The 12,558-nt window shown below is 41.0% G+C and overlaps 1 protein-coding gene and 1 long non-coding RNA gene across 7 annotated transcripts in view; one reads left to right on the forward strand and one right to left on the reverse strand.

Annotated features, from left to right (window-relative positions):
• The window catches only part of LOC133143934 (uncharacterized), a 30,388-nt gene extending 22,438 nt beyond the window's left edge, over positions 1–7,950 (reverse strand). Inside the window, exon 1 of the long non-coding RNA XR_009710516.1 lies at positions 7,813–7,950. This is a non-coding gene — a long non-coding RNA (uncharacterized LOC133143934). The remainder of the gene's footprint in view (positions 1–7,812) is intronic.
• The window catches only part of ofcc1 (orofacial cleft 1 candidate 1), a 60,827-nt gene that overhangs the window by 35,715 nt on the left and 12,554 nt on the right, over positions 1–12,558 (forward strand). For 5 of the 6 annotated variants that reach the window (XM_061266214.1, XM_061266219.1, XM_061266216.1 and 2 more), the window contains 5 exons: positions 442–563; positions 6,885–7,160; positions 8,946–9,198; positions 9,421–9,584; positions 11,354–11,513. In XM_061266214.1, the coding sequence (XP_061122198.1) occupies positions 442–563; positions 6,885–7,160; positions 8,946–9,198; positions 9,421–9,584; positions 11,354–11,513 (975 nt within the window). The remainder of the gene's footprint in view (positions 1–441; positions 564–6,884; positions 7,161–8,945; positions 9,199–9,420; positions 9,585–11,353; positions 11,514–12,558) is intronic. The other variant, XR_009710514.1, reaches the window with a different exon arrangement.

Consider the following 12,558-nt stretch of genomic DNA (forward strand, 5'->3'; position numbering starts at 1 on the left):
GCGGGGCTGACAGGGCCCGGGAAAGCAAGCCGTTAACATCTTGGCGGCTTAACAAATAATATCTGCTCCCAAGTACCTTGGTGAAATATTTAAAGCCTCGCTTCCTAACTCCATTTGACTGTGTTTACGATGATGACAGTAAACGACTTGTATGGAGGGGGGGGGGGGGGCTGTCGACTCTTAGATATCATATATTTAACAGCGCCGTCGCTCTGCACACATTTCCCAAACAAACTCCACTTGAACGATTGCGTGCCATATGCGATTTCGCCACCGCTCTCGTCTGGTGTCAACCGCACAGCGTTTCACATGCTCCAAAAGCGTCACGCACGCTGTCACCGTCACCGCGTGCATCCCCCGAGATAAATTCCGAAGCCCGCTTCCTGCTTTGCTTACAAATGACGTCTGCGTGTGTTCTTCCCCGACTGCTGCTCCTCACAGAAGAAGCCAATCAAGAAGACAAATAGCCGCGGCCCCAGCGTGAGCGGTGGCAGCGCGCAAGATGTACAAAATCACAAGATGCTCAACATGGAGGAGATGGAGGAGTACACCTTTTCCCTTCTGTAAGTCTTAAAGCAAGCCGATGAAGAACAAGCAAATTCAACAACAACTATTTATCTGGATTCAAGCTTTCCTGATCATTTAGACCTACTACACTACTGTATTTGACAACCTAATGCATTTGTCCATATCATGCAACTTTTGTGCAGATACAAAATAGTCTTTTGAGCAAAAACATACATTTTGGGCTGCTAGATTTCTCATGACTGTGTGTATTGGGAGCTTTTGAAGCAAAGGTAAGAGTGCCCCCCTTCATTCCTTAATAACATTTCAGTCGTTTTGCATATAAATGAATGTAGACTCAATATTACCTTGGCCTCAGCCATGCTCGTATTAACAATCCAAGCTGTGTTCATCTTAAAATTTGGGCTGCGATGGCTTGTATTTCCAGGCCCGTTTCAACGTCAAAATGAAGCGACTGAGCTTCTTTCCTTTTCATCGTAGCTCTCGGCATTTGATTTTAATGGGAAAAAGGGGGGTGCGTGAAGAAAACAAACAAAGTGAAGGCTTGCAGACTTTCAAACTGTATGCCCATACTGCATCAAAAGAAGCCAAAAGCAAAAAAAGGTCTTATTTCAACTACAAAGTACAATCCGTACAGGTATTTGTTATTTTCTTTGAAATCCAACTAAATGAAGGGGAGGCGCAACGGTACTTTAGGGCGAGTTACATGACGACGCTTACCCTGGAGAATGAAAAGTGGGATTCTTGTTTCCTCATTTGCGCGGGTTAGTAATTTGTAGCTGCTGGTCACATATTAAACAAGATCAGAGACTACTGGCTGACATCTTGTGAACATACTGAGGGAATTTGAATGATTACCAGCCTGTCCCGCCAACCAACCACGACGCACACAATAAATAAGCACCCGGGCAAAAGCTTGCATACAAAGAAATACATTTTTTTTTTTTTTCACAATTATTCATATAGCAGCTGCTTTTTTAAGACCTCTTCGCAGTTCTGGAAAAGCCATTTTTTTTTATTTCTTTCGTTCGTTGGGTTCTTGATGAGATTGCACTGGGATGGAGGCCTGGCTCCAAGTGTTGCTATTGATTTCATCTTCACAGGAGAAGATATTACACCATCTTTGAGCTAAAGGCTGTTTTATGACCTCACCTAATCAGAACATTAGAAAGACACAGTGCTGCTGTTGCCTTTCACAGGGATATAAAAGACAGCGCAAGCTCAAAGTCATTGCCTCACGCATCCCTCCCACTGTGATGTTTGACTTTGCCAAGGCTTCTCCACGTTACCTGAGGACTAGAAGAGATACAGGAGGGAGGGACTGTTTTTTTTTTCTTTTAATATATATATATATATCTTTCTTGCATAATAATGATGTGATGTGACATATTTTCTATTGCGCCCCTGATGCATCTTATTTGTACTGCGCATAGGCCACGCCGTGTGAGATTCAAGCCGCAAGTGATTGAAGGATATTACTGCCATCTATTGAGCCACGCCGTAGTGAGCGCATTTTTATTGGGTGTCCTAATATTCATAAATGATTAAGGAAACAATTCAAAACTTTGGAATTGATTTGGGATATTCAGACAAATCACAAAAATGCAATCATTTCCAGCAAATTGGTATTTGTGTACACCTTGAAGCACAAAAAAAAAAAAAAAGAGACATGTCTTAAGAGACTGTGCGGTACAGTATGAACTGTAACTAAAACAAATAGAGCACATACTTGTAATATTTTTGGCTGCAGGTGCAACGTCAACGTCCGTAACAACTTGGGGATACATCCACTGTCTGTCAAGCGTATGACAAGTGACAGGTTGTAGGAATTAATCAGCCAGAGATGTCAGTTGCATTGAAGTATGTGCATCAACCCCCTCATGTGTTTGGACTAAATGAACTTGATGAAAAGGAAATAGCATGTATGCCTCAGGAGAACGGCTAATGCACAATTAGAAGCTCCTATTGATAATTACAGATTATTTCTGAAGAAATGAAACGAACAAAGAGCATCCAGTATGATTTGTCCGTGTTTGTGTGTGGACAGCCGACATTCCCGAAACATGCTCGAACATGCAAGGAAAGTCATTTGGTGACCTTGCAGATCGTAGCTATGTTAACCCTCCTTTGTAAAAATGTTGCAATTCAATGTGAATTGTTTGAGAAAGATAATGAAGTGTCACTGAGGTGGTTGATGACTCTTAATCACTCATAACTTTACCAAGCAAATTTTAGTCATTATGATGATCCTGAGCTTTTTTTTTTTTTCCCCACTCCCTCCACCTCTTAATTCAGATTTAGAAAACTTTATCCCTATGGGCCAATTAAGGAGCTAATGTACTGATAACATGGGTTAGCTGCTGAGGAAGTTAGTTGCTTCGGTTAAATATCATTATTATAAAATTGTCTAAAATCAGTCATTTGTTGTGCCCATTAGAAATGAGCGTCTTTTTGAAACCTTGCGACTGGTTGTAGGTGAGAAACCTGTTTTAATCAAAGTCATTCTCACATAGCATTTAGATCTAATTAGCTCAATTATCAAGATTATAATTACATTGAAATATAGCCCCTAATGCTCATATCAATTATATGTGTGTTACCCTGGTCGGGGTGGGGGTAGAAAGAGGGAGGGAGGGAGGGAATGATAGAAATGGAGGGTAAAAGGTCAAATGGGATGCTTAGTTCCATGAGGCCAAACTAAATGTTAAATTTCCCCCATAAATATCTCATATTAGATTTGCGTACAGCATTTAAAGCATGCCAACAAAAAGGTTTATGATTGGTTGAATATGAAATGGACGGGCAAAATTCACCGTTTTTTTTTTACCCATCTCAAGGCGCGGCCATACTGCCACTTGCTGTCGACTGAAAATGACATCACAATTGCCACAACCAATCACCTCCCACTTTGACAGAATTGCAACACGCACACACAATGTGTTCTTTTTGTGGAATCAAAGAGAACACATTGACCTAATTTCCCTCAGTTAGCTCGCCTCGTTGGGGACCGACGTTCCTCTTCACACGTTTCTCCACACTAAGTCAATTGGAGGGCTCCATTTCTGCTGTTCTCATCCTCATTGTTGTTTTCCTCTTTATGTTTTAGAGTGAAGGGGGCATTTAATCATTTCAGAAGTTCATCCGCTTTGACCGTGTTAAAATGCATCTCAAGGAATCATGATGGGCTCGCACCTGAAATGAAACAATGGCTAGTCCACCAAGTCTGATCATCTGTTTGCAAGTCTTCGGAATCCTCATTTCAGAGTCTCTCAGAAGTGCCGATAAACCATTTTGACTTGACAGTGTCAAGCATGCCCAAGCACGGTGTGAGCTTCTCAGTGAAGGTGTGTCCTTCAACGCCCTAAAATTAGGATTGCATAAAAGCTTGGCAGCGTCAGCAAAAAGATCCAGAAGACAAATGCCATCAACTTCATAATCAAAGGGATGAGATGTAAACAAAGATAAGGTATCAGCAGTCCTATCTCTTTCTTTGACACCTCAGATAATCACACTTCCATAATCAGTATGGCAGTCATGCATGTAGGCCACGAAGAGAACAATCACATTATCCGTCAATCTTTTAAGTCTATTTTCACACTCTCAATTTTTGCCTTCTCAATTTCCCCCGACAGCAAGCCGTTCGTTCCTCAACGATGTGTGAAAAAGATTTGAGTGCATTTACAAACAATGCCAGTGGCCCAAATATAAAAGTGACAGGAAATAACTTAATCCTCAAAATGAAAGGATAAGTCTGATACTTTTAAGTGGCCCTCCACTGGAGGCTTTAAGCCTGCAAGTGCGACCGGCAAGGATTCTCAGGGTTACCTTCTGCAGTTCAGCCCTTGGAGAATTATTAGCATTAATCTGCTATTTAAAATGGAACACGCCAGTGTAATCCTCACGCTGCCCATTCTCATTACCTAAGCATCTTTGAAAAGTAATACCGGTCTCTATTTTTTTAACAGCCAAAGCAGTCCAAGAGAAAGTTCTTGCGCAAATGATTGACACGTCATTTGTATACTTTGCCCACTTTGGCAAGGTTTGGAGAAAATGATGAGTCAGTTTTTGCAAAATAGCAACACAAATGTATCCAGGGAAGATAATTAGGGAACAGCTTCTGACCCAGATTTCACACAATCCTTTAAAGTGCAATTAAAATGTAGCAACGCGTGCCAATGCATGGCTGTTGAAATGAACTCTGGGCCTTTGCCACATCAGATTCGAGGGACATGCTTTCATCGTTGGAAGATAAAATATCCAACCTTGCATTTCATCTATTATGGTTTTATAATTGGAGGGGTCTTAATGAAATGAATTCACCGCTGAGAAAAGATTTGCTTTGGAAGAAGCACAAGGGCGCCCGCCACTCAAGTGTCTAAAAATATTCCTCTTTCATCCATCATCAATATCTTATTTGAAGGATGGGCGTCAGGACCACTTTGCTGTTTTCACTTAATGCCACTTGACAGGGCGTATTTTTATGGGACACTGATTTCTTTTTAGTCCACTTTCCAATTCAAATGCACAAAAATGTCAAAAAGCTTGGAAGAAAATAAGACATTTGCATCTTGTAATGTTTGTCACTATGGGGATCACTATTTTCATTGCCTCATCTCTGGCAGTAAATAGAATTACATCAACACAAATTTCTATTCAACTTCAGGGAATTGTCAAATATGGGATTTGTTTATTTACAGTGATAGTGTCTGTTGTGTGAGTCCAGAAATGCCCTGGGATTCATTGATGACCAGACAATACCTGGGATTAGGGTCTAGCTCCCCTACGACCCTGAACAGAATGAGCGGTGGAGAAAATAGACGGATGGATGACGGTTGATTAGTTTATCTCCAGTATATACTGCATGGTACATTTGCATCAATCGTGAAATGTAGCCAGATTTTACATGCTGCACTTCATCTCGTTTCACCAGTGGCCAACTTTTTATGACAGATGTTTGCTTGTTATTGTTTCAGGAAACCTATTAATATTTATCAGAGCAAAATTGCTGGCTAAGTGTTTTCTCAATGATTCCCTCTGCCCATTTGTGCATGCACCGAGGAGCTTGAGAACTTGAAACAACTCAACACCTCAGAGAAAATGCCAGCCTCACAAAAAAAAGATGTGTTTCGTCGTACGTGAGCAACTTTTGATATTTAAGCAATGATACGAGCTGGGAAGAAAATAAAAAGGAGTATTTCTCGAATATTGTTGAGCCAAGACATTTATAAAATATATATATATATATTTATTTATTTATTTTTTGCCCATCACAAGATATCATAAATAGTTGAAAATATATATATATCATTAATGAGTTTTCAGACAAATTAAATGCAATTGGATAATTCCCCGCAGCACCGCCGATAACACGCTGGTTGGGAATCACTGCTTTAAAGTAATGTCAGATTTAACTCTAGACTCATTTATTGGGTGGAAGGGTTGGGCAACACAATTGATTCTGTTTTTTTATCCTTAGGCACTGTACCATTTTCCCTAGATAGTCACTACAAAGTGAATTCCAGCCGTGCTCTGGGACACCGTGGTGAGACACTGGGATATCCACAGGCAAAAGCCCAAAGTGGCACTCTGATGCTAACCTTACTTTGGCTACTTTCAGTCCAGTTTAATTCAAGTTAGCCATTATCCGGGTCGACTATTTGAGTGCAATGACATGATTCTCTTCTATGCTGTTTTACCGTAAGTAGTGCGTCTGAGTTCAAGTTTGTCATGCAAAGCAAAATGTAATCGCCGCCTTCGCTGACATATTGTGAGTTTGTGTCTGCGCTTTCTCCATCTGTGCCCTCCATATGAAAGGGAATAGTTGAGCAGACCAACAAAGGGCAGCACAGAGGAGGCAGAGGTGCCGAGGGAAGCGCACTGCTGGAAGGGAGGAAGGGAGGGATGGCTGGCTGTTTGCTTGAGTGACATTACATTGATGCACAAACATAGCACATGAGCTGCACCTTTAGCAGACGTTTACACAACCAGTGGAAATGAATGTAAATTGTGTCATATTGGTTTGTGTACATGGTGTTCACACAAATGTCACAGTCAAAAGAGTAATGTCGTATTATATTCCAAAATAGTCATTTATATTCTAGGGCAAGTGTCAATACAAAAATGTATCAATTGTCTTTGCTTATATATAGTTAGTCCAGTGCACTTTTCCTGGTCTCACATTTGCTTGAATGCAGCTTATAAAGTGAAAGACATACTATAATAAATAAAAATGATAAAGGAACTCAATTTAGCCCTCACCCTTTGCTAACCTCCAAATAGCGTGCTGTATAACATACGTATATGTGCCTGCCTGTCACCAGATAACTAATTTGCGTGTGATTTTGGTTGTCTTAATACAGGCCTTCACAGAATGGACCAAGTTCTGCTCAGCTGGCCAACCCAGCCCACTTGGTCCTTTGCATGTTACCATCTGAGCTGGGCCTGTTGTTGCTGCGGCAACACAAGCAGCAGCAGAAGCAGCAGCAACAACAACAAGCATGTGGTAGCTGGCGGCTTTCTGTTTTGCAGCTCAGCTTCATTATGCTGCTGCTGGCTTTGATGTGGTTTGTGAGGCTCTACCTGCATTACTGCAGCCAGTGGCTCTACCTCCAGGCCATAGCAGTTCCTGTCAACAAGTGAGTTCACTTCCTTTGATACACACACATACAGAACTAGAAGGATGGGAAGGAGTTTACGCTCATATGCATGCACGCCCACAAAACTAAAATGTATAGTTTGTGTTTTTTTTTTTTTTTTGCATATTCTTCTGTATCGTGTTGAACCAACACAATAATTTGCTAGTTTTATAGTGTTGTGAGAAGTAAGGATTGGATCACATAAAAATGTAGAACACACAATATAGGAATCCTTTTGCGCAACATTAACATAGCATCACTGTGGAACTATGTTGATGTCACTAGACACCTTTAACACCCCAGTAGACTAGATTATTTGGAAGGTATTTAGCATTATTATCTTGTAAATGACCTTTTAAGCAGCATTGCGATTAAATAGCAATACGACACCAAAGACCTGTAAAATAGCATTTAATTGGCATATGGTGCTGATTGAATTGATCATAATAAAATGCTCCAGCTGTGAACATGCATACCAACAGTTTTTATGACACTATCATGGGCGTAAAAACATCACGTATTAAAATGGAGACGTGATTGGGGATTAGAAAACAGAGAGAGGCATTCAAGGAAGAATGACAAACATTTGACCAAACACTGCTATGGAAGAAAAACACTTGGAAGGGGTAATGAGAAAAATAAGTCACTGTACCATGGGTAGGCAACTTTGGTCCTGCAGCGTGGTAATCCTGCATGTTTTCCATGTATTCCTGTTGCAACACACTTTATTCAGCCATCCATTAATGGCAGAAAATATGCAAGGTCTGCAGAAGCTGGAAAACAATCCTAATCATTGAATCCGGTGTGTTGGAACAGGTGGGCGGGGTCCTGCATGTCTTCCTGTTGCAACACACTTGATTCAAATGGTCAGAAAATTAGCAAGGTCTGCAGAAGATGGATAACAATGTTTGAATCAGGTGTTTTGCAACAAGTAGCCATAGAAAACATGCAGGAGGACCCGGATTCTTCAATTGTTCACAAATATAAAACATGTCCCAAAGCTGTCATCTCCAAATGGCTTCTAAAGTGCACAGAACAAAACCATATTCAAGTCAATTAGCCTCTATGCAAAATTAAAAGCAGAATGTGAACGGTATTAAATTAGAGGTAAGGTACCTGCACAATGTAATGAGATGTATCAAGAATCCAAAATACAATGCTTTATGATCCATAGTGTCATTTATCTGGATGCAGAATTAGTACATTAGTGTAGAACTATTAAATAAATAAAGTTTTCAATTCGATTCAGCAAAGAGTTGCTTTTAATGTGGCTCCCTCAATTTGAAAGTGGACCAGAAGGAACAATACCGCCACAAAGCTCTAACCTGCAGTGTTATGTTTGGAGTTTTGCTTCACGTGAAACTCCAATGGACCGCTTCATTGAGATTAATGAAGGGAATCTGGAAAAGGCAGAATCAAATGGGACTTAATGAGCATAAAGCAGACCTGTCCTGTCTTACCACTGCTTTGCCGTCTCCTGACTGATGGGAAGATTAAGGAGCTCATGAGGCTTGCTTGTAAACAGAGAGTCCATCTTGCAGGTATAAAAATAGTTACTTTATAGCAAGTGATGCTTTTTCTCTAGTTTTCTCCTCATTATTTGATCTTAATTCAATTATTAAGATGCTAGAAAGAAAGTAGCTCAGATAGTCTTTATGGTGATGGTCCAAAATGATTGCATCTCTCGTAAATAACATGATATTATGGTCACAAGTGCCCTACAGTGACACAAGATAATAAACCCAAATGTGCCGCATACATATTGACACATGCACCTCTCACCAGATTCCAATTTCACGCACACACGGTGGACCTGGTGTACCAGAGTTCTTTGCTCCACACCCGCGAGGAGCTGGCTATGGTGGTGGTGGGTCCCCTGACCTTGAACGCAGTAACGTTCCTGCTGGTTCTGATCAGATGGGGCTGTCAACAGATATTTGGATCACTCCCTTCCTTCACGTCAAAGTTTATCATGGCTCAGGGAGTGTGGACAGTCCTGCACCCCCTGGCAGTCCTTGCAGTGGACGCCGTCCTCGGGGTAAGTCACTTAAAAATAACTTGCGCACTTTAAATAGGAGTTCACTTTATCTTAGCAAAGTGACTTTCGATTACAGAGAAAAATGGGGTGAGTAGAGGATGAGGGGGGAGAAAGTGCAAGGTTAGCTAGCTGTGTGTTATATGGTTCTTTTTTTAAATCACAGTGAAGGACTACAAATGAATAGAAGAAATACAATATGTGACTTTATATTTGTGATCACAGCGTCTATCCTACAGCCCAGACAGACCAGTGGGAGATGCCGCCAAGCTTTTCTGGCACTTCCACCGAGTGGACCAATCAGGCACAGCCGGGGTCATCATCACTGTTTTCCTATATGCAGTCATCTTTCTTCTATCCGTCACCATCCTTTGCGTTTATCTGCTCAGGTGAGACTCACGGGTCCGAATGGATATGTCGGCTTATCTCAGTCGAATTGCAATTGTTCCTAATTTCCATTTACTTCACAAAACGTGTTGATTATGCGTCACTCTTTTATTCATGTCAAGCTACGGCGTGAGAAAAACAACAACTGCAATGCAACTGCAAATCTATTCTTTTTTTTAAAAATGCTTGATGTAAACTCCAACTTTGAGCTCCATTTTATAAGTCCTCAGTGGCCGAGAAGCACGACAACTCGAGTTGCGAGAGCAATGAAAGTCACGGCTATTTCCAAAATGAAAGTAACCTGTAGGGACAATCTGACCATGAAGATGAATCCTTTCCTTGCAACACTCTGGCCTGGCTTGACTTAAACATCTATTCGGGAATAGCTCTCTCTTCCGCCTCCGCAGCCATGTGCTAGTCCTAACTCATAATCCATCCAGACCCTGAAAAAAACAACAACAACAGAAAATGGAACAAATCGGATGCCTTTTGATTTCACACTTGAATGGAATTACTTATGCAGGTTTGCATGGACCTCACACATCAGCACAATGAGTATACATAAACACAAGAGCAGTTGTACACACTTGCATCACACAGCTGCCTTTTCACAGCCACCATACACCGTGCTATCGGTTGGAACATTGAAAGCATTTCCAATCCAAAAGTTCAAATGTGTTTTGATATAGCGTGAACATATAACCCTCTTACATGATCCTATTAGGCTGAATGCTTTGCATGGCTGCTATCACTGCATGCATATTGAAATAGAGCAGATTTATTGTAGAATGTATATGACAAGGACTCATCTGACAGCATCTGTGTGTTGCAGTCATGTTTCAGATATTGAGGTCATCCATGCTGAATTAGCGCGTTTATTTATATTTAGTATGTTATCATAGCTTACAAACAAATCCTAAAGTCAGAGACATTCTAACAGCAAAGAAGTGTTTGAAGAGAGGATGCAAAGATATGGACGAGAGATGGCATAAATGAATGAGAAGCACCGTTGAAAAGAGATGCATGGGATGAGGTCAGGATACTACAAACATCTGCATTCCCAAGAGGGACAGTGGATGTGCTTGAGTTCAAAGCGTTGCACCACTTCCATGCATAAATCCTCGTCGACTTGATGTTGCTTTCATTCGAGATCCGATTACCCTCCGACAGACCACAATTTCCACGGAAGGGTGCGAGGTCGGCTTGTTTTGATGGTCAGCCAATGCATTATTTCAGTTTTACACACATGGTGAATCCCTTTCAAGGTCGACTGCCTGCTTCCATGTGTGGCTCAAAGAAATCCTCGCACTTTTGCGATAAGCATCTACGGATCAATATGGTCTCGAGTCTTTCCTTGTGACTCAGGCTGGGTTCTCCAAACTCCTCTACAATCGGTAACATGTCAGGATTGGACTCCCACACATTAGCAACCGCATCACACACAAAGAGACGCAGACATTGCTGAAGTCAGTGTGAGAACAAAGAGCTTCCTACTCAAAGCGCAACATATTTGATTCCATTTGCACTTTGATTTTTTGTATTGATCCGTTGCGTGCTGTGATCCAAATGTATCTTCAGATTTTTTTTGCATTGATTTGTACAAAAGAGCCATTGTGACAGACAAAACAGACTCGTAGTATGTTTGCAGCTTTGCTTAGTCTGACTTGCTTAGGTATTTGACCTCACATGACCTTAACGGTGAGGAGACAGTGATTCAGACTGGCTTCCCACTCCCACAGTTTTCCTTCTTTTTTGACTCCACACTCTCTAGATTTCACAACAACGGCCGTATGCTGGACATCTTCCAGAGGCTCACCGGCAAGGAGGGGACTTATTTCCTACCTCAGGACTTAGAGCTGTCCAATCAGGAGCTTAGCTACATCGTCAAGAAGGCGGAGCAATGGAGGGGCTATGATGGCGAGAGGCGCAAGGTACGTGCATCCAGACCTGACAAAATAAAGTAGAAAACAATGTGGAGAATTTTGTTGAATTGTCTTTAGTTACATTTCAGAAAGCTGAGAAGTCATCTCTAAGGTATCTAGCTTCATTCTAATTAGTACAGGATAATTACCAAAACAGAAAGCCATCTAGGAAGCTGCCTGATTAGTCTGTGGAAATGACATTACAAAGACATTTTAGTCAAATAGGCTGCTCCATCAACATGCCAGCCAATTTGTTCCATTTGCTATTCTTTGAAGGTGCGGTGGACACGTCCATGTCACGAGCGCAGGATTCCACTTTACATAAATGTCGCTTCACGTGAAATTAGCATCGGCTGCCGCATGTTTGACAGCCAGGCGTAGGTTCATGGCGACGCCACGGCAGCAAGAAGTCTATTAGCGCCAAGCCGACACCAGATGTCAAATCTTTTGCATAGTGATTGAAAATGTGACTTGTTGAGATAAGGGAAATAGAACATGGCCATCAAACTGCAGGCCCTTCTCTAATTTAGTCTGTTGGATTTGTAGTGGCATACATCGTTCCGTGTTTGCCATTTTCATTAACTCCCTTTGCTCTTTGCTTGCTGAACTTACGGGCCAACCAAATCATGAAACGTAGGCTTTTTTTTTTTCATTTATTTTATTTTTTTTTATTCAATGTTATTTTTTAATAGGTAAATTATCTACATTGCCCAAACGTGACCATTTTTTGTAACCTTAATAACATTTAGATATCGTTAGACGTTAAATACTAAAATAAATAAATCTAACGTTCAGCTACTAGTTAGTTAAAAGATAGAGCACGTCATTTAATTGATGGTTATTACATTTTGCACCGCAGTTATTTTTCATCTAAATAAGACATGCTGATGTGTCATTATTTTATAATTAGTGATGCCAAGTCTCCATCGAGGGTCACTTTCCTAACTCAAGAATAATTTGCAAGGGTGCAATTTCTTGTCATTTTCCCTTATTAACTATTTATCACATGAAGGAAAAAAATATATAAAGTGAAAATTCATGAAGGCAAGCGAAG

Source organism: Syngnathus typhle, linkage group LG19 (assembly GCF_033458585.1).
Source record: "Syngnathus typhle isolate RoL2023-S1 ecotype Sweden linkage group LG19, RoL_Styp_1.0, whole genome shotgun sequence".
In the NCBI taxonomy this organism is placed as follows: Eukaryota; Metazoa; Chordata; class Actinopteri; order Syngnathiformes; family Syngnathidae; genus Syngnathus; species Syngnathus typhle.